We start from the raw sequence: 21,492 nt of genomic DNA on the forward strand, positions 1-21,492 counted from the left end.
GTGGCTCAGATGATCAAACTGAGCTTCAGCTGGAGGATTGCTCAGAAACCAGTATGTTCTGAGATATGCATGTATTTACATGTCTTACAGCTGAGATTCCAGGCAGGGGCGGGTCTTATAAGGAATTGAAACCAACTTGTGAGAACTCAAAAGCTTTGAGTCTTTCCCTAGCCTTAGCTGCAATACTCCTTTCTGACAAGGCAAGGTACTGCCGAAGCAATGTCTGGGGACAGCGGATGGAGGCAAGGCAGCAGGTACAAGACAGCTGCTGCCTCTGGTACCCTGTTTTCCTCTCATGGTTACCTCTGGGATGGCAACAATAAAACAGAGGAGGCTGAAAACTCTCAGAAGCTGACGACATCTGAAGAGGAGCAAAGTGGCCAAGCACCAGCCTACCAACAGCAGCGAGAGCAGTAGTAAGTAGCAAGGAGCCTGGCTGAAATGGTTTTGCACGTAGCGGGTGTCTGTTCTCCACCTTAATCAAGGTGTGCACCTTCAAAGGCAGAAGTACTTTATAGAGAGCCTGTGAATGGGACTGGGCACACAAGCAGCTTGCCCTTGTCCTCTCAGAGCCACCTGTGGTCAGCCTGAAGCCTACCTATGAATGATGCTTCCTACATGTGACCTGAGTCATTCTGGTAACTTTCATGATGGCATGGCTTACACCTCACGTGATAGCAGCAGCTGGTTCTGTACGTTTGATATTGCCATACATAGTGTTAGTTTCTTGGCATCTTTTTAAAAGTGAAATTTCAAATCTGGTTCTAGTTCCCTGTTTCCTGTCTCCTAATATTTCATCCTGGAAAGTCTAAAAATACTTCCTTTGGCTTAAGAGATAGATATAGGCTGCACTCCAGCAGTAATCTGAGTGCAGTCCAGGACACAGAACAGCTTCTAACAACTTCATGCTGACAGAAGTAAAGCTAAAGTTTGAGCCCTCAATTTCATTTTAGGTATCGGGATCTATGCTCAGTCCATCTCTGACTTTTCAATGACAATTCTTAGATAGTTTGTATAACCTCTAGCTGGCAGATATAATACAGAATAGAAACAGACAGTAGCGTATGTGTATTTTATGCATGTGTGCTTAACACATATATGCTTAGCTGACCAAAAGTAATTGTTTACAGTCCTTTTCCCTAAATGTGCTTTTTCTGAGCTGTTAGTAACAGTGCATATAATGCTATTATTATTTTTTGCTGAGTTTGCTTAGCTTGGCTTTTTTCCCCTGCCTTTCAAAGTGCAGCTGACGGAAACTGAAGGCTGTTTCAGTTTCCTTTCCCGTTCTGGATGAAGAAGGTGGAGCCACGCTGTGAAAGAAGTAGCAGGCTGCTAATCACAACCAGCCATCAGCAGCTTTCCATTGTAACCCATGGGTGCTTGCCTACTAGGAAGTAATGATACAGGGACTATTAAGAGTGGGGTAGCTTTGAAATCTGTCAGTGCTTTAATGACTGACTTTCAGGAGAGCAAACAACCATTCCTGAGTTACAGTCTATGTTTATTTTCTGCCACTTCCAAACATGAAAGACCCTCTGTCTTGCCTGCCCTCACACTGGCATATATCCTCAGTACAGTGAGAACAGCCCTAGTTAGCTTATGTATTTGTGCTATGTGTGGTTTTTGCTGGTTTTTTGGTGTGTTTTTTCATCTTTTGATCAGTTGGGTTGTGGGTGTGGGGTTTGGTGTTTTGTTTTTTTTTTTTCTGGTGGGGGTGGATAGTGGGAGTTTTCCCATTGATATAACTGTGTTTGCCCAGATTTAGTCTGGGGTACAAACCCCTTGGTAGAGGTTAGGTAAATACATAAATACATAAACAGTTGGTTAGCCTGAACTCCCCACAGAATTTAAGGCTAGAGCAAATACATTCACACAGATTCTGACCAAATGATGGGATCCATCACTAAAACTAGGTGAGCTTTTGGGGAAGAATAATTTAAAGCCCTGTCCCTGTTTCATCTTTATATGATGCTTGCAGAGAGAAAGCTGTTGTGCATCTACTGCAGTGACTGTGCATTTTATGTTTTTTGCTGTATGATACAAAAGATTCTCTCTGTGCCTTCATAAAGATGTAGCAAAGAATTCATTCCTAAACCTGGAGTGTACAAATTAAAGTCTGCATTAGTATGTAGTTGCTGAGAAGAAGGAATGAGGGAAAAGTAGATTCAAAGAGAAACCATATAAGTGAGAAACAAATAAGAAGTGAACAAGACTGGAGTTTGCTTCCCTCCCTCAAGGAGGGGGATGCTAACAGTTTGAAGGAGATGAAGCTGCTTAAACTGCAGTTTTCTTAACTAACCCAGATTAAAGTGGTAGATGGTGTTGAAAATACTGAAGCAGACAAGGGGAGATCTTTATTCTTAAAACAAAAAAATCCCCATATTTCATTCATTGTTACTACATTTGTTCTGTTATTTCAAGTAACATTTCAAGAAAGATCTCAGATTAAAGTATCATTTTAGCAGTGATAAAACTGACTCAGCCTTTTAGACATCAATCCTTTTGAACATGATATTTAAAAGTAAAATACTAGGACACCCTCAGAATAGTCCAGGTTCTCAGGCTCTAGGGTAGCCAAGGGTTGAGCATTGCAGTTGGAGAGCTGAAGTCATGGGCTGTCAGTAGAAGAAAAAAATGCACAGACTAGCATTAACCTAGAAGGCTTTCAGGAATATGTGTAGCAGAGGGAACATAAGGGGCCCAAGCAGCATACCTCTGTGCCAAGGAGTGGCTCTATCCCAACTTGTGTGGCGCTTGCTATTTTCTGGAAACAGCCAGGATACCATTTTGCTGCCAGCAAAGCAGGAATTGGAGTCTCTGTTGAAGCCTCTCTCTGTGTGTGTGGTTTCCAGGCAAACTCTCAGTCCCAGGCTGTGCGTCATTGCAGTTGGGAGTGGAAAAACACCTTAGCAGCATCTTAGGGAGAGATCAGGTGACCTTTCATGTAGACTGGACACATGAAATATGTGTGGGACATGGCATGTCGTAGTCTCATCCACTACTCGATATTCAAACTTGACTGTTAAAAAGTACAAAGTGGGCAACTGGTATTAGAGGGTAATTTTCCTATTGCTTTGGAAAAGCCCTGATATGACATGTCGAGGCTGAAAAGTGATAACAAAATGGTCCTAATTAAGTTAGGAAGAATACTTGTTCAAATGCAAAATTGAAATGAAAATTCACACATCTCCCTCCAGTTATACATAGGATGTGGTTTCAGGCCGTGGAAAAAAAATCACCGCGATGGCAAGTGCTTGAAACTGCTTATAATAATAAGCTTGCATTTAAGTTACTTCACTTTGTCTGCTAAGTGCCATGAAATTAACTTGTAGAAAGTGAATTCCCAAATTGCCCCTGTTCGTGTCTATTCAGAAACAAAAGTCTATACAGAAGAAAAGGTGGAGGAAAGTGGGAAGATTAGAGGGTAAATTATAGCTAGTGCCTAAAAAAGAAAATGCTGCCCCCAGTCAGTAGTCTGTCCTTGGCACCTTTAAAGCTGGCAAGAATAATATTGGTTCTGGTAAAAATCCATTTAAAAATCAAATTCAAAATAATAAAATCTGAAGATGTATTGTCGCACAGCTGGTAACAGTCCCTCTCATTTTGTGTGAGAAGAGACCAGAGTTACTAGAATGCTTGACTCACAAAATTGTATTCTTCGACTGCCAGAGCCAAATCCGTCAAAGCTTTCTTTTCTTCCTTTTCCAATCTTCATCCTGAATTAAAAAAAAAATATATCTGTAGTGTTGTAAGACCTCTCAATCTCTTGCTGACAGAGTATACTTAGCAGTTCTTCTGAAAATTTTATTTTCTGTCATGATCTGAAATTTCTTTTTAAAAACACCAGGTTAGTCTATGAAACTGAGGTGGGTCCTTAGCAAAATGCTTGTTTTGTCCACTGCCCTGGCACTGGTGAGAGTGCTAGAAGTGTAACTTGAATTATGGACAATCTGTTTAGAGTTGAGTTCTGCATTTGCTGCACAGGTGAAGTCTCCCAACTCTCTATCTTTCAGGCTGAGGGACTAATCTTTACAGCCCAGTGGGGTGATTCAGTGATATCTGGCTTCGATGTGGTCAGTAGCCATCCTTACCTCCAGCCAAGTGTTTAGTGGCTGAGTCCATATACGGGGATGACTATGCAGTAAGACTTCTGTTGGTCTTGAGGATGGGAGCTGCTCTGTTCCTCCTAATGTGTGTGAGTGGGGAAGGAAGTCCTTTTAACTACTACATTAGAAGCCTTTCTTGGAAGAGCTTGGTTTGCACATACCCTGGCATGTTCTCTTGATGCATAGCTTGATGAGCGGCTGTGGTGAGATGATGAATAAGGAACATGTGGGAGGATATTGCATTTGTGCAGGGGCAATAAAAGGACAGCAAATACTGTGGTGCAGAGGCAGAGGACAAGGAAATATATTGTTGAAAAGAAAGTGGGGGAAGCAGAGATGGACATGCCACTAGCTTAGGTCTTAATCTTCATGAGATACAATATCTGAACTGCAGCTCTCCAGGCATGCTGGCAAGCCTGACTTGCAACACACGGACGCCTCTGCGGGGTGTAGCTCAGCTCAGCACTGGTGTTGCCAGGCCCAGTGCCTGGCCTGCCCATGTATAGATGCTCTGCGCTCCTCATGGCTAGTGATAACCAGGTGCTCTAGCTGGCTCTGGCCCACTCGCTGCAGCCCTGGCACTGTTCTGCGCTGACGTAACTGAGCTGCTTTGGGACCTGGGGACAGCATAAACACGGCTGCATCCAACTTCATAGACTTTGTTGGGTCCATTGTTAGTCTAACACACTGCCACAGCAAACTCTCTGCCCACAAGCATATCTGACTAATGGCACGTTAGTGTTTTCAGGGGAGAAAGCTGTGCTGCGAGCCAAGTTTGGGCTGAGAGCTATCCCTTGGCTCCCTGATCTGATCCATTGCTGTGACAATTTCTCTGGAGATTTAGAGGGTGTTTAAGATTGTCTTCCAGCACCAATGTGTTTACTGCGTCAAGTGGGGCACTGGTTGAAGCACCTACCGTTCTTTTTCCACTGTGCTATCGCATGCTGAACCCAAACCAAGCTGCTGAATCCAAGCCCCATCTTAACTCTTGGAAATTCAGTTCTGAGCTTCAGTTTTACACTTTGGACCAAATTTTAACTTAAGGAATTTTTCTACAAGCTTGTGGGTACCAAAGAATTGAGGTCTGGGTGCCAACAGCAGAGCCATAGGTCTGTTGCTTTCCTGCTTGTTTCTGACTCATACCTTCTCCTGGGCTTTCCTCTGTTGCAACTGCACCTCGTGCAAGTTCACTTCTGCAGGGTTTAACTCTTGCTTTATCCTGAGGCCTCGCTATGGCAAAAATATTGGTCATTTTAATGAAAGCTTTAGCTAACCAGAGGGACCAGATACAGAAGTGAGTTACTTAATAAGCTTCCAGACTTCAGCTGAACCGTGGTAATTAAGTGCACTCCTAGAGTGTGGCAAACGCAGGACAAAATCCATGAATGCAGACTTTTAATGATAAACATTTTCTATTACATGCAGTTTATTTTCTGCCTCTTGTGTCAAGAGCACACACGCAGCTAGGATGAATCAGACAGCGTAGAATCTTAAGCCCCAGTAATTCAGTTTTGTCTCTGAGCTGCAAACTGGTAAGATGCTGCTGCTGATAAAGATGGAAAGCCAGAGCCCCAAAGTTGCACACGAGGTTTGTACACCCTCCCAGAGTTCTGCTTATGGCACCACCAGGGCACAGAGCATATTGCTCAACTGAAGTCTGGAACTGTGGCTGTCAGTTATCATTAGCATCTGGCTGTATGTGCATTGCAAAATACGGCTACCTGCAGGACAGTTGTCTGCTCGCTGGGATTTGGCAGCTTTCGTGGTGCTTGGCAGCATATGGTTGCTCCATGTGGCATGGGAGCCTTGGTGAGAATAATACTTTGTGGTGGCATGGACTTGACTGCTCTTAAAACAATTCCTGATAATTGAATGCAAAGTTTAGCTTATCGTATCTTTGAAGGAGATTTGACAATCATCTTCGGCAGTTTAGTTTCTCTTCTCTTTTTAATTCAGCCTTAACATATTATTTACTGCAGTATTTCACCTATATCTTCCCTTGAGTCTTTCCTCCAGACTGAACCTGCCCAGATCTTTTTTCCCAAGCTTTAGTCATTTCTGTTACTCTCCAACTACATTCTCCTTGGTTTCAGTCTCTTACAGAGAGCTCATTGCCCAGCAGAGCGAAATATTTAGCTTTCAGCTTTGTGCCATTCACATACCGATGCACCCACAGTATAAAACACAGTGGAACTGGAAATAGTTTATAACAGTCATTACTTTTGTAACTCTTTAAACTATTTCACACTTCATTTGGAAAGCTCCCCAGTGGTAGACAGCTGGAGCAGACTTGAGGAAAAACTGAAGGGCACAGCTCTGCAAAAAACATTATTAGTGAATGGCAGTTCCCATGTGTATTTTCAATTTTAGAAATAAACTATTTTATACAAACTGGAAAGAAAGTAGAACAAAGGTTTCTATGGTCTGTACCATGAAAGCCTTGAAAAAGTGTCCTTGAGTGGTGCTAGTTAGATAAGTGGAGTTGCACACAGGACTCAGAATTGAGGATTGCAGCCATGGTGTTCTCTGTGTTGCTGATCACTCAAACTGTAAACTGTCCTTGCAGATTTTCTATGACTGTATTGAATGTACCTCTGGATTGAAATTTTTGTATACCTATTTATATGTAGTTATATAGGTATTTATGTTCCCACTGCTGTGGTATTTGATGTCTATCTGTTTGAAAAATCATCTGAGGTTGCTTTTTGTTTTAATTGCAATATAGATACATTCTCTTATTGGGTTATAACTTTCTTACTCTCATTAATATCTGTTCAGTCTGTGTAATTAGTCAATACATTCCCATTTTCTTTGGAGAAAATAAACCAAAAAACCCTCATCAAGATTAATATGATCTATAAAGACGTAAGACGATTTGTTTCCCTTTTTTGAAGAGCTATAACCTGGGTAAGATGTTCCCCTCCCCAGTGACGTCTGTATTTTTATTCATAAAACAATCCTACCTCAAAGATAGGCTTAAGTCATATAACAATAAGAATCATTATTAGGGAACCTGGAGAGTTAAATTCTTTATCATCTTTTCTGGTTGGGGATTTTGAAGAGCCTCATATATTGGTGTAAAGTACAAAAAGTCTGCACATCACTGATAGCTTCAAATCTTCACATTTTCTTAATTGCTACCCAGGTAAGTAGGATAATTTGCTCCAGACTGGCTACTGTGGCAACTCAGAAACTGACTGGAATATTAAATTGACAGGCTGTAGCAGGTTTTATAGGCTTTACTGGATCAGAGGTTTTGTCTGAACAAAGAAATTACATGCAATATTCTGCAAACTGGCTAAAACATAAGGTGAAAGCTGGTGGTGGGGTTTTGCATTAACTTTCTTTCCTTCAAAAAAAAAAAAAAGAAAACGAGGGATGCTAGGTGTGGATTTTAATTTTAGCGTTAGAACTGGTAGGGCAGATGGTGTCTCCTGGGTGACAGCTTGTCTGGCTCCTCTCCTGCTGTAGGCTTGAAAAACGAGGACCAGTTCATACCCTGACTTTCACCCATCCCACAGGTTTTCCATGTGCTCCCACCTCCTTCCCCCTGATCCCAGTACCCAAAGCTATACCCTTACATATCTATCTTCCCAGAGACCAAGATGAACACTATAAAGTTAGATAAACTCGCTAATGCTTTTTTTGCCCCCCTAACTTGGACTAAAACAAAGTACAAACACTAGGTAAAAGACAAACAAAAGTTGGTATCCTGTTCTCCCTTTCGCTCCCCCACTACAGACTTGACATCCGCATTTTATTTTAATTTTGCCTTTATTTCACTAACATGGAAACCAAATTGGCCTTTAAGTAAGCACTTTCTTAACCACAATGACTCTTACACTGGTCTTTGGAAAACAGAGCAGGGGGTTTCCCTGGCAGTAAGTGTAGTGTCACCTCTACCCCTTTTGTAAACTGATTGATCTTTGCTGTATTTCGTGTGCCATCCTTCTGACTTCCTGGATTATGTCTATGGACTGGTGTCAGAAAAGTGGCCCCCACCTGGCCCCCCGGCCTCTGAGCCTTCCAGCCAAAAAGCAGAAGCAGATAACTGAAATGATTCATGGCATAAGGGCTAGATTTGATTTTGTGATTTCTCATACGTGTGTGGACACTGAAGGTCCATGCTTTCTTTTTAATTTGATTTCTAATTTAAAAAAAATCCAACCAGAAAAACACTGTTTGAAGTCATCAGAGTACATTTGACGATATAAAAACTCTTCTGCCCTCTAGTGCTGTGAAGCAGTGGGATGTCTGAGATGCACTGATGTTGGGGGAAATTTTGTGGCCTTGCAACTCACAATTCCAGACATTTTTTTTTTTTCGCTGAGAGAGGGAGGGGAGTGTAAAAGGTACTTAATCATTTTTGTGTATGAACTTGAGAGAAATACGATCTTAATATCTGAAACAGCCAAGAAAAACTACTTTAAAAAATTTATTGAAACTGATAAACTGTACAACAGCTTGTCAAAGGCAGTTTGGGATAAACTGTAAATGCTACCACTCAGTCAAATGAATACAAATCTGAAAAACCATCACTGATGGGGAATGTTATGCCATAAGCAAGATGGGTTGTCAAAATTTCTTTCAAGTAACTATTACAGTTGTACCACGAATGCCAGAGAGGCATTGCTGCTTTCTTAGCTCCTGCCTTTAAGGGTCTGGGATTCAGTGGAGAGGTGAAGAACAGACCCAGGGCACCAGAGTATGCTGGCAGAAAAGGAAAGGATCATATTAAATGGCACCATTAAAGCTTGTAGCTCTATCTTTACTAGTTTAATCTCATAAATTAATCCACATCCTCCCAGAATAAGTCTTCAAAGTGAAAGAGGTAATTGGATATAAATACTTTCCTTCCCAAACCCTGAATTATTGTAGGCAGCAGGCAGCTTTTTGCACTTTGATCTCTTTGCACGATATTCACTCCCCTTTTTAGCCTTAGTATCTGGCCTCATTCTCTCATTACTTTTCCACAGCCAACTGTGCTCTCTCTGCTTCCTAGCTTGTCCTCTAGCCACCCCCTGTGGCCCTTCTTTTAAGAGTCTCAGCCTTTGCCCCTCATTATTCTTTGTTTTCTGCTCTTCTCCTTGGGCCTTTCCTGGATGAAGTCAGATGAAATTTTTGTGCCCATGTGTGCAGATAAAACCCTTCTGAATGCTTCAGAGAGATGTGAGCTTACTTTGATACGTGGAGCCGACTGCTGCCTAGTGCATTTCTGGTGAACATGCACACCCATGGCTTAACTTCTGCTGAGCGGGAGCCATGTAAACTCGTACCCAGACAATACACTGTGTAGATAAATCCCTTTGTTTTCTCCAAGCGGAACTGACATGTTTTCATCACTCTTTTGATCACCTCGAGTCTCTAATACACTCTGAACCATGTCCTGCCTCTTTGCTGTCACATTAGATTGATAGCTCCTTGAGACAGCAACCACATTTTGAATTAAGTCTAGCAAAACAGGACCTTTGTCCTGATTCAATGAGTCGCACCTTAGGCATGACAGCAAGATAAATATGCCCAAGGAATTCCTGGTGCCTGACAAATGAAAGGCTGACAAGGAAACTGAGGCTCGGGCTGAGAGCAAGTCACCTCGGTCCATCACAAGCAGTATGATTTTGCATGCTCCTTGGACAACTCTTGGGCAGACTGCCTAAATCTACAAGGTGCGTGGTGCCCTTGAGGTATGGGGTGGGACTGCCAGCCCCAGTGCTCTTCCCAGTAGACAGTGGTCTTCCTCTGTGCCTGAGCAAGCTGTGGAAGTAGTTGTCTACCACATGGAACAGTTTGATTTGAGGGAGTGATTTGATTTGAAATGGCTGAGATTTGAGGTCAGCAGTCTAGAGTGAGAATTAAATAAGGAAAGTGAGGATTATGCTAAAAGTGTCTGAAAATGTTATCTTGGTGGCTGCAGCCAATTCCAAATATAGCAACTATTTCTAGAGTATTTACCAAAAATTCCTGAAGAGCTGAATCAAAATAAATACTGGTTTTGATATGAAGTTGTTTGCTACAGCAGCAGAAAACTGATCTTGCTGATGAAGGAAACCCCTTCCAATCTTGTTTTCCTGTAGACAGGAAAAATAAGAGTGTTCTCTTTTGTTTTAGTGTCAGCCCATATGTCTTGGTAACTCCAAACGAAACCAGAAGAAACCAGTTGCAGCAAAGTAAGTTCCATTGTCTAATATGGTAATACATTATTTCTACCTGTATAAGTTTAGAGTTTTGTGCGCTGTATCACTTTGCAACTTTTATCCTAATTTTTACAATGTTTTTACATGTGCAGCTGTGACAGTAAATTTGGTGCTACAAGCATTCTCCTTCATCGCATAGGCTTTTCTTAAGATTAACTTCTCATCTGGCTAAACTTCATGCAGGTTAAGTATTGTTCAGGAAAACATTTTTGGCAATTTCAGTACTGGAACTATTCTAGCTGGCTTCTACAAGACAGCTGGAATTAGCTCTATCCCACTTCTACGGGACTGAATTCAGATTGGAGAATCCACTCTCTGGGTTAGAGGGAGGAAGAAGAAAAATGTAAGATATTTTTTTGAAAATACTCTTATGTGGAGAACTAAAGCAGCTAGAACCACTGTTGGTTCCTGTATCTCCGTTTAAGGATTATAGGTGGGTCTTTTAATGAAGATGGGAAAGATCATTTTAGACAGAAAATATCTTCACTTTTGCTTCACTTCAAGTCTTGCAAGCTTGAAGCTTGCTTGCTTCAAGTAGCTAAGCAGGAACACCCTGAACCTCTAACAGAAATATTAGGCCTGTGTTAAAAAGCTTTCATTGCCAAAAGTTACAACAGAAGAGCCATGAAATAAATTCTGTATGCAGAGGTGACCAGGCACTGCAGTCTTGCACTCATGGCTGTTTATTTGTGCAAGATACAAAAGCCAAAGGAGTGTCAGTCACCACTCTTCACATTTTTAGCCCTCAAAGAAACAGTGCAATAAAAACATTTCTTCTCCAACATTGTGAGTTTGGCTGAAATGCTTCACCAGCATGCTGGTGTAGGGTTGGGTTACCTTTGGTTGTGAGAAAGAAAAAGGACTTCTGAACCAAACCGTAATCTTCTGGAAGGAGGAATAAAAGCAGATCATCTTAGAGCTGACTCTGATGCTAACGCCAAAGGTGCTGCTGCTCTAATAAAGATCTGCTTTCACTTTGTGGCACCAGCATGCAAAGTCTGAAGCACGCCAAGTACTTCCACCTTGCATACTGGCAGAAATAGGGCCTCACTAAATCCAGTCTCTACCTAAGTGTTTGTTTTAAAAGTGAAATTACAAGCTGGTATATCTCTTGGGCCTCTTTAGAGTCTTGCCCAGGAACTGGCTTTAGCTTGTGAGAGGAGAGCTGGTGTTAGCACCTGTTAGCCGTAGCCTACCATTAGAAAATATAGTTCATGTTGGTTTTAGGAAGAGTGAATTGAGCTCTTAGAGTGACTGAGGTACTACCCTAAAACACAGCTCCTCTTTCCATAGGCTTTGTGCTCCTTGGTATTAAAATGATTTTTTTTTTTCCTTCTGTCAGCTGACTTGAGAGAGCAGTTTAATCAACCAGCCGTCCTAAAGCATATGGCTGGTGCCCCTGGCTCTATTGACTAGACTTCCACTGACTACACTGGGAGCTCTCCATCCATCTCACATGCGGACACCTATGTTGAAGTGTCTTAACTTGAAGCCGAACCATTAACTCCTCCTGTTTTCATTTAGCAAGCATGTGGTTGGGAGGGAAAATTACTTATTCTTCATTTTCCTGCTGGGGAGTGTTATATGACAAGCATTTCCCTACATGCAGCTATAACATCTTAATTGTAACAACTTCTGCTTTACCTGTACTGTGGCATTTACCTACAGGTTCCCAGGGTTTAAAAAGAAGTCTATTAGCAGTCCCTTAGCTGTTTTTTGTTTTGCTTTTGGGGTTGAATCCTAAGGTTTTCTCACCATACAGTCTCAAGTTAGGCAAAGTGTTTGCCTTCTTAACAGTTCATTGCAGTGACCACGTAATCTCCTGGGGGTCATCTGCACCCCTTGAGAACAAGTGTGTCTATTCCTGGATGGGTCTTCAGGGTTACATACAACTAATGACACCACCTGCTTTTTAGTGCTGCCTCTAACTTCCATATATTTGTTTCTTTTTGGACCTGCTCAGTTGCTAAGAAAGAGCTAGATGACCTGGAGCGGTGGAAGAAAGAGCACCGGCCAGGGCCAATTAAGTTGGTTCCACAGAGACTGGGTAAGACGTGTGAAGCAACTATTATGAATTGCAAAATTGTATGTTCCAGGACATGAGACGTTTTCCTTTTTCCATATGCTACTTATTAAAGAGATTCAGTGTCAAAAAGGGCTAACATGAGCCTACTGTATGTGCTCTGTGCTTTTTGATGGTCATGGTTTCTGAAACAAAACAGCATAGATTGTCACTCGAGAAATCTGTCAAGCTCAGTGTAGAAAATCTATACTAACATTTGGGAAAAAGAGGTGGATTATCCCTCCTGCTAGCAACATTTTCTGTGGTTGATGTCTCTGAGGGGACGCACACTTGGAAATAGTGTGCAGATGGACAACATATGTTGAAGACCCTCCAGTTACCCATAAGAAGACTCCTCTGTGTTAGGGGACAGTATGTTTCCTGATGGCGAGCTCCCGAAGAGGCAGAAGTGAACCCTGCAGCTTCAGGCATTTGCAGGCTAAATGTGCATGTGGCTTTGTATTAACATTTTTGTAAAAAATAACAACAGAGATAGGTAAATGAAAAACAGAATAAAAAGCTACAGGAACTTAGGTAATGCTGAACTGATGTGTTTGATAACATAGCCAACTTTTTTCCTAGACAAGTGAGAGGAACTGTAGTCAATCTCTTCAATTGTAACCACTATAAAGCCTTTAATTTATTGTCATTTAGGAGTTAGTTTTCAAAAAATTTAAAAGACAAAAAGAACCTCCCCAACAGACCTCAAGTCTTGTACAGAAAGTAGGGCTGCAGGTTGTGCTGAAGAGGGAGGAAGGTTATTAGAAGTGCTTTTCAAGTACCAGTCTTCAGACATATCTTGTTTTAGTATCTTTCTTTAATGTCTTTGGCACAAAAGGTAGGAGAGAGCTGATGAAGCTTGCTGACAAGACAAAGCTTGAAAGCATCATCCATACCAAACATGATGAGGATACTGCACAGCAAAAATGGGATGACCTTGAGGAACTACACTAATAGAAGTGGCACAAAATTCATTCTGACAATGTGAATGATTATAATGATGCCTTTATTAGTTTTGTGAAACTGGAGCTCGTCTCTCTTCTTTTGGCTATTGTAGGAGAATTTGGGGTACACAGTGCGGGCTATTGTCTGTTTGACCCGGAAACTAAGTTCTTTCTTTGCCGTGCCATACAAGATAAGTTTGGGGTGGTTTACTGTGTATAAAAATAGATACCAGATGGGAGATGGAGGAATTTGATCTGACTCCAACCCAGATTTGTTTCTGGGGTCAAGGTGATACTGGTCCCACATGTTTGTTTTGCCCTGCAGCCTGAATCTCAGTTGTTTACTGTGGTGAACCTACCTTTGCAAGTTGGTGTAACGCCCTGTATGACCACCATCCTGTGGCCAGATGTGCTCTTTGTGAGCTCATACATACTGGCTGCTTCTTGCCTGTGAGCAGTTCCTAGAAGACAAGCTTCTGCCCCAAGAGGACCACAAAGCTTTCTGCTGAAGAAAGTGAAACCTGAAGACAGAAAGTTGGTGTGTGGTGTCTATGCAGAATTTACACAGGCTGGCTGTGTGACTGGGGACATGGTGGCAAACCCACAGTGACTAAGATTGTAAGGAGTCTTAACTTCTTCTGGTCCCACTGCATTTAACAAATTTCTTGGGAAAGAAGCAAATTAAGAAAAAAAAAAAGGCAAGAAAAAGCTGAAAGAGTTCAAGGAGGTTATATGAGCTCCTCAGTCACTGTCTAGCTGCCACTTAGAAAGACCCCTGGAGACTGAGACACATGCACTGTGTTCAGTGCCTCTGAAATGAGGTAAGGTGCAAAGATTATTGGATCTTATCATTCCCACAGGAACAAATTTGGAACAGAAGAGAGCTCAAGGAAAGAGAAAAAAATATAAGCGGCATCTCTAATTTCACAACTGTAGGTACTCATTAAGGTAAAAACGTATCCTATGTTATTTTCTCAAGAGTGATTTTAAGACACTACACATCTAGTCCAAATCACCAGAGAATTCTTGAAGCTGAAGTTTCTTAATGCTCATGCTTTCCATAGGGAAATAAATATTCTGGATTTCAACTCTGTAATATTTGGCTGGCAAACTTCCAGGTACCATAGAGGGATGAAGGATGCAAGTTCCACCCTCCTCCATAAGCAAGGAATGGAGCAACAAATCATGCCTGATAAACGCAATGGCCTCATTTTTGATCATATTATATAAAGACAGTCACAACATAATCTTAATTCAGTGAAACATTTGACACATTACACCCAAGCCAACTTGAATGAATTAAACCTGGCTGAAAGGCTATAGGCAATGGCTAATGATGGTCAGTAAAATACTTGCTTAGAGCCAATGTACATGCAGAAACGTACAGTGAACACAAGAGTGTTAAATGTTGCCAATAAAAGGCTAGAAAGAAAGAAAGATCAAGCATCCAAAGGTTTCAAAAGTTGTTTAGTATCAATTTTATTTCCTAGAGCTAGGGAGGAGACAGTCTCCAATGCCAGCTGTATGCTTATTGCTACTGTAAGCTCGTCGTTTATATACTGTGTGGCCAATCTTTCTTGCGAGCTTAATCTTAAGGAGTTATCTGTGTGCATAGGAATGTTTCCACACTTAAGGAATTGATCTCCCATTCACTGAACCTCACAAAAGCACCTAAAGATTAGTTACCTTCCATTAGTAAGTGGAGAAAGCTACTTCTAGTGAAGGGTGATCCCTCCTGAAAGATCTAATATAGCTGTCTAACGTTTCATGCACCTCAGGTAGCACAGATTAGTCCAGCTGTTTCTGTAGAATTAACAGGCAGATGGGGGGGGCTCACCAGAAAATCTGTAGGTGAAAATACAGCCCTCATCCTCAAAATGGGGCGGGGGCTGCTGTTGGTTTTTCTGTTGTTTTTCGCAGCAACTGAGGGAATGAATTACTGGATTTCCCAAAGCAAGAAAGTACTTTGGAAAATAGTAGAGCAGAATAATAGAATGAAACCCACTGCCTCCATCCCTTAAGACCTATTATCACTTTCTCTGTGTGGTTGGGGGTTTTTTGTTTGGTTTTGGGTTGTGTTTTGGTTTTTTTTAATTGAAGGCTGAACATTATGGCCAGAGGTATAGATGCCCTCAAAAGAGAGCCTGTGCCTTTGGAAAGGGCACCTTCTGCTACCTGGATATGAATATGAGGTCTGTGGGAAAAGGCTTTGATTTCTGTTTCAGAAAGGGGATTCTTCCTTGAGCCCCAAGTCATTACTTAGAATATATTCAAATGATAGCATCCCATTAGAGCTGGCAGAGACTCCAAGCTCCTAAATTTGATGAAAGAGAAACTTTTTGGCAACAAAATTTCTGACTCTTTATGTGTGTGTGACAAACTGAGCAAAGGTGGGGAGAGCTGGATCTGAAGATGAAGACTCATCTGCAAAGAGTGACTGATTTTCTGAAAATGGAACAGTTCCTCAGTGAACTGATCATATACTGTAGGACATACTTGCTGGTAGAGTGGGTGATATAGTTGATGCTCTGTAAATAACAAGCTAGTGCTTTTGACGGATGGACAAAATGATCAAAGAGGTCTCCTGTCTGTTCTCTTCAATGTCAGACAGCTACTGTAATTATGAAAAATTTCCTGTATATCCATACATGCAATCTGTTATATTGCTCTGTTCTGAAATGACTGACATTTTAACTTAAAATGCTCATGCAAAATGCAATTTATACTTCTTTCTTTTTTTAAGGTGGAAGGGAATCAGAGGCTCAAGCAAGGCAGAAACAGCAAATGATGCTCATGCAATCTAAATACCAGCAAAAGGTCAGGAAGAATAAATTTGTTTGTTTATTTTAAGAACTCAAAAAATAACGCTTTTTGTGAAGTGTTTCATGTGGCTATAAAATGAACTCACAGGTGCTTGACAAAAGAAAGTCATGAAGGATGCAGCAGAAAACTAGAAACGAATGTTCTGCACCAAAGAAAATGAGAAATCTGCCTATAAATATGTAGCAACCTGTATCACAGATCACATCTAAAATGATAATCAGTACAGTTGTAAAGCCACTTTCATGCCTCACTGTACCTTTCGGCATGTTGCCTACACTTCGACTAATTGATCAATGTACCGCCCCATCCAGTGCTTATGTAGAAATGTTGTTCCTGTTATAAAAGGTATAAATGCTTTTAAGTTCTCAATCAGCTGTGTGATTCCTTGCAAGGATGCCCATTTATCAGTCCTAGATTTCTCAGTCTTTGTAAAACCAATATTGGAGTAGCTGGTGCACAGCCTGCTTTAGTCAGTGCCTCATTTTAAGAAAAAAATCTGGACACTTTCCTCAAACACACTTGTTTAAAACACACTAAGTTTCAAAGATGTGCAGTACAGGAGTCGAGTCAATTTACCTTATGTGTTCTTTGTATACATACATATATAAAATAATTTTCTGTATTTATGTCATACAGCACAAGAGAGAGGAATATGTAAAAGCAAAGAAGGCAGCTGAAGAAGCTGAAATCCTGAAAAAGAAAGCAATTCAGAGAGAAAAGGTAAGCATGCTTACTGCAGAATTGGAGCCATATAACAAAGTTCATGTCCTGATGCTTGATTTTGCTGAATACATGGAACAGGCTAATAAAATTAATGGTAGCCCCAGACTGCATCAAGGAGTTAGGAAATCCAGTCCTTCTTCTCAGCAGCTGACTGAAAGATCCTGACCTGGTGTTCTTTGGGGCTTGAGTATTCCTTTGGCTCTTCAGGAACTCCAGCCTTTCAGCTGCATCCATCCTGAAGAACTAGCAGAAAGAGAGAACACTATGGTGAGGATTAATGTTGTGTATACAGGTTATATAGTTCACTTTGGCATGAGCGTTCTCTGTAAGATCAGATTGTGGCAGATGGCACAAAGACCTTACAGAAATCCACAACTGCCTGCTGGGAAGAATACAAGAAAATCCAGCCTGTCATAGTGGAAAAGGCATCCAAATAATAAAAAGATCATGTAGTCTATCTGCTTTTTGCTGACTGCACCCTGAAATTCAGATGTCCCTCCAGTTCCTTTGGGGCTTGCACACCCAGGTGTATTGCTAGTATGTAAGATCACTTTTCCTTCTAATATTCTCCATATATTGAAACGAATGATAGCTCACTTTTAAATCTTCAGTTTTATTTTGTGGGTGTTTTTTTGTGTTTGTTTGTTTGTTTGTTTGTTTGTTTGTTTTTCTAGTTATTCTTACAAAGTATCTTCTTGTCCTGTGTTCTGCATAAACCTTTGTAAAAGTTCATTCGTGTCTCCGTGGTGGAAACCAAGTAGCACTCACTTGAGAGTGTAACATGGAATTTAAATGAAAAAAGAAAAGAGGAGGAACATGGTACTGATGTGCACAGTAGTAATGAGAGAAAGGGAGATTTCAGGTTTGCAAGTTTTGCCTTCACAACAGTAAAAATTATCTGCTGTGCAGAAGATGACTGCTGAGAGTTAATTTAAAAAAATCATCACTACTGGATGGCGTACAAGGGCATGCATACACAAAAATAGCCTTAATTGCCTCTAGGTAAGGGTTACTGTGTTCCCAGTCTTTCAGTGGTTAGCATTACTCTTTGGGGATAAGCCCGTACACAATAGCTCACAGGGGCAATAAATGTTATCATGTGGAAATGTCATTAACAGTTACCAGCTCATGTATAGCTCTAGAAGCAGTGATGATAGCAGTGGTAGAAAGGGGATTAATTATATTTTATTCACCTATTAAATATATGTTGTTTGCCTGTGGGCGTTGGACAAGAAAAATGTTGAAAGACTGCTATAATTTATAGTTACACCTAGAATATATATTGATGTATCAGTTTTGTTTTCATGCTCTTTAATTTCCTTACCTTCACTCCCCCAGATTATAAAATCTTTATAGATATTGTAGATAGTAAAACTGTAACTATCAGCTTCTTCTAAAGGAGAATGCAACACCATGGCAAACATCTTTGACAAACAGACTGTTTAATTTGGATAAAGAAACATATACCCACAAAGAAAACAAATAAAACAGAGAGGCATGAAAGGGAACTGTTAATTTTCATTTCTTTGTTTGGGTTGTCTTCCACAATAGTGATTAGGCTGATGAAGATTTCTGTTTGGAAGATGTCTATATATTCAACTCTGTGTTTAAGAAAAGCATGCTGGAAAGCCACTTAAAGGTGTCGATTTGGCTATCTCACCCTGCCTGCAGATGGAAGGCTCCTGAGAGCTGAGGGTGACAAGAAAGGGATCCTAAAGAACTGGCACTGTACAACAAACATTGGACCCCGGTTACAGCAGGAGAGGAATGGTTTTTTTTAAAGTGCAGGGCATCAGCTGAGAGCATGTCTTCCCACAAATTTACAAGCTGCCTTTTCTTGCTGGCCAGTCCCTCTTTTGCTCAAGGTTATTACTCATTCAGTAAAAACAAAATTGTCTGGCAGTTGGAAAGGAGATAATGGCTAGCCATCTTTATCAGCAGGGGCCCTGAAACTTTCACAGCTGGAGGGCTACTTTGCCAACAAATGTGAATGGTAAAGCCCTACAGAGTAATGCACGATGACTAGAATGGGTGCTGGTACTCAGCTCAGTTATTCCTTGATTGTAGCGATGATATTCTGTAAGCCAGTGCTGCTTATGAACATAGGATCTGTTTATGTTATTGCTTCAATGGTGGTTTTGCAGAGAAAAGCAGTATCCACTCTCCCGTTATCTTTGTGACCAAGAGAAAACTGGGTGTCTGCCAAAGCAGTGCCCAAATGGGCAAGGTCTGCCTTACCATCTGTACAAGTCCACCCGCCTGTCTCTGTCATTTTTTAATAAACCATGAAGTTAGGTGCTGAAATATCAACACTCTTGGCATCTACCTTGTCTCTCTCTGGTTCCCAGAGGGAAGAAAGGTGGGTCTTTCCCCCTCATTATGTGTTCTACAGGACCAGTTTGTGTGAACTGGTACTCGAGTCCCTGTGTGTAACAGTGAATGGCATTTGGGATCCTGTGCACTCCATGTCAGGAAGCTTGTCCTGCAGCTGCTTTGATTTGTTCATAGGATAACCCTGGGCTGCATGAGTTTGGACATTCTTCTGAGCTGGTGATCTCTGAGTGCTTACTGAAATAATTTTGGAGAGGCTTTGTAACATTAGCAGGGGAGTCCCTATTTCTGTATTTGTCCCTAGAGCTGAGATGCATGTCTGATCTGCAGAAAGTGTGGGAGTACATGGGATGTAGCGTTATTATTCTTATTTTCTCATTAGTATCAAGCATCTGCAGTTGGGTATCTTTTGGGCAGCTCTTCATATCACAGATTTTGACCAGGCTGCACCATAACTTCTTTTGGGTGAAAGGACTGTCAAAGTTCTGAAGAAAATAAACAAATGGCTGCTCTTTGGCTTCTTGTTTTTTAAGCTTTCTGCATCTGTGCTGTACACAAACCAGCATAACTTCAGTGCACTGGATATTTCTGTTTCCTGTTGTTCAATCTCTATTCCTGTTACCCTGCCGTTAGCCTTTACTTGTATATTCTAAATCTTGACTAAATATTAAAAGATTCAAAAGGTTTGAAGTGAAAAGGCTCAGTGTACTTCTACTGTGTGCAACTTTCTTTTTGGTCTTACATTACACAGTAACAGTCCTGCCATCTTTAGAAACTGTCCTATTTAGAATAAGCTGTAATTTCATTTTATTCTTTATCAAATCATGTGCTCTTTAATTTGACTGTGTTAATCAGCATGAATGGCCTTTTTCGGGAATTTGTTAAAACCAGGCACTTTACAGACCTTCTGCTAATGCTTTTCAACATGTTTACCTTCAATATCACAGCTGTTCCACTCTTGGCTTTGTTTTTGAAGATTGTGCCAAATGTGGAGTGCCTTGGCAATGTCTACTGATAGATTGTCATTAGTTACAGAATGTCTCAGTCCCATTGCCTGTCATTTGTACGTGTCCTAAGCAGAGGTCCCAGGGTAAACCTCCAGAGTAGAAAATAGTCACACCAGCCACAAGTAAATAGTTTCAATATGCTGGAGTTTTCTTCAGGCACCATTCTGGTGGTAGAATAGCTGTAGGATATTTCCTTCTTTTTCATCTAGTGGGAGAAGAGGGTGATATTGAAGGATTATATTTATCAAAGTTAATATCGCTCTGTTGTTCTAGCTAGGAGCTAGACCACAGCAACTCCAGTGAGCTTTGGATTTGACCTTTCAGGAGCCTTGCAATATGATGGTGGATCCTGGGTCAAATGCTTTTTCAGAGGTGAAGGCATCAACTTGCAGTGTTGAGCAGTGGAGAGGAAAAGCCTGAGAGCTGTTTCTGGTGCCTTGAGGGTATTAACATCACCTTTGACAATAATAGATGGCATCCTCTTTCCTTTCATCCTCTTTCCTTTCTTTCCCTGTAAATTGTTAAGTTGCATAAGTGGGTGGGAGTCTTTTGCCTAAAAAATCATCTACCTCTGGGTGGAGGGGTTAGGAGCAAACAAGTTATGCCTTTAACACTATCAGAATTTGCCTATACTGTGGGGTGGTATTCCTTACTTTAGATTGATTTTTTTTAATTGCATCAGTACTTCATACATTCTACCATTGTCTCAGCATGTCAAATGACTGAGCAACGGCATGTCTTATTCAGAGATTCGTCTTCGTCCTTTTGTTTATTTTCCCATTGCCTTTTCCAAATAACAACTTCTAAGTCATTTGCCTTCCAACAGTTTATATCAGTACACAACATAGTGGCTCTTTTACTATCTGCAGACATCTGACAGGATTTTTTTTCCTACTCCAGTACATGCTGAGGAGGAATTTGCACTTGTTTTGTAAATCTCTTGCAGACAGTCATTCTTTATCCAATTAAAAAATACCCACCCTGAAATCACTGAAGGCAATGTAATTGAATAACTGCCAGTAGAACTGTAATTTCTCTGAAATGTTATTGATTGCAAAAGAGGAAGAAAATGATGGGGGTGGGAGGTTACAGCCCTGTTCTTAATACCACTTTCCCCCTTACAGACACCCCCCTTCCCCATTCTACCTCACCTTGCACAACACCTCCACCCAGGTACAGCGTTGCTCCCTGATTTGGGGCTCTGAGCAAATAGGCCATTCCCACCTGTAGCTCCCTTCTCATCTCTGCAAGGTATAGTCTGAAATTGCCAGGGCACTTCATTTAGAGCAATGCCTGGTTGCT

General features: G+C 41.1%; 1 protein-coding gene across 1 annotated transcript in view; it reads left to right on the forward strand.

The window, feature by feature from the left end:
• EPSTI1 (epithelial stromal interaction 1) overlaps positions 1–21,492 on the forward strand; it is a 49,202-nt gene continuing 27,710 nt past the window's right edge. The window contains exons 1-5 of the mRNA XM_075087533.1: positions 1–416; positions 10,215–10,273; positions 12,264–12,347; positions 16,050–16,123; positions 16,766–16,849. Of these exons, the coding sequence (XP_074943634.1) occupies positions 220–416; positions 10,215–10,273; positions 12,264–12,347; positions 16,050–16,123; positions 16,766–16,849 (498 nt within the window). The 5' untranslated portion in view covers positions 1–219. The remainder of the gene's footprint in view (positions 417–10,214; positions 10,274–12,263; positions 12,348–16,049; positions 16,124–16,765; positions 16,850–21,492) is intronic.

This window comes from Phalacrocorax aristotelis, chromosome 1, assembly GCF_949628215.1.
Source record: "Phalacrocorax aristotelis chromosome 1, bGulAri2.1, whole genome shotgun sequence".
Lineage (NCBI taxonomy): Eukaryota > Metazoa > Chordata > Aves > Suliformes > Phalacrocoracidae > Phalacrocorax > Phalacrocorax aristotelis.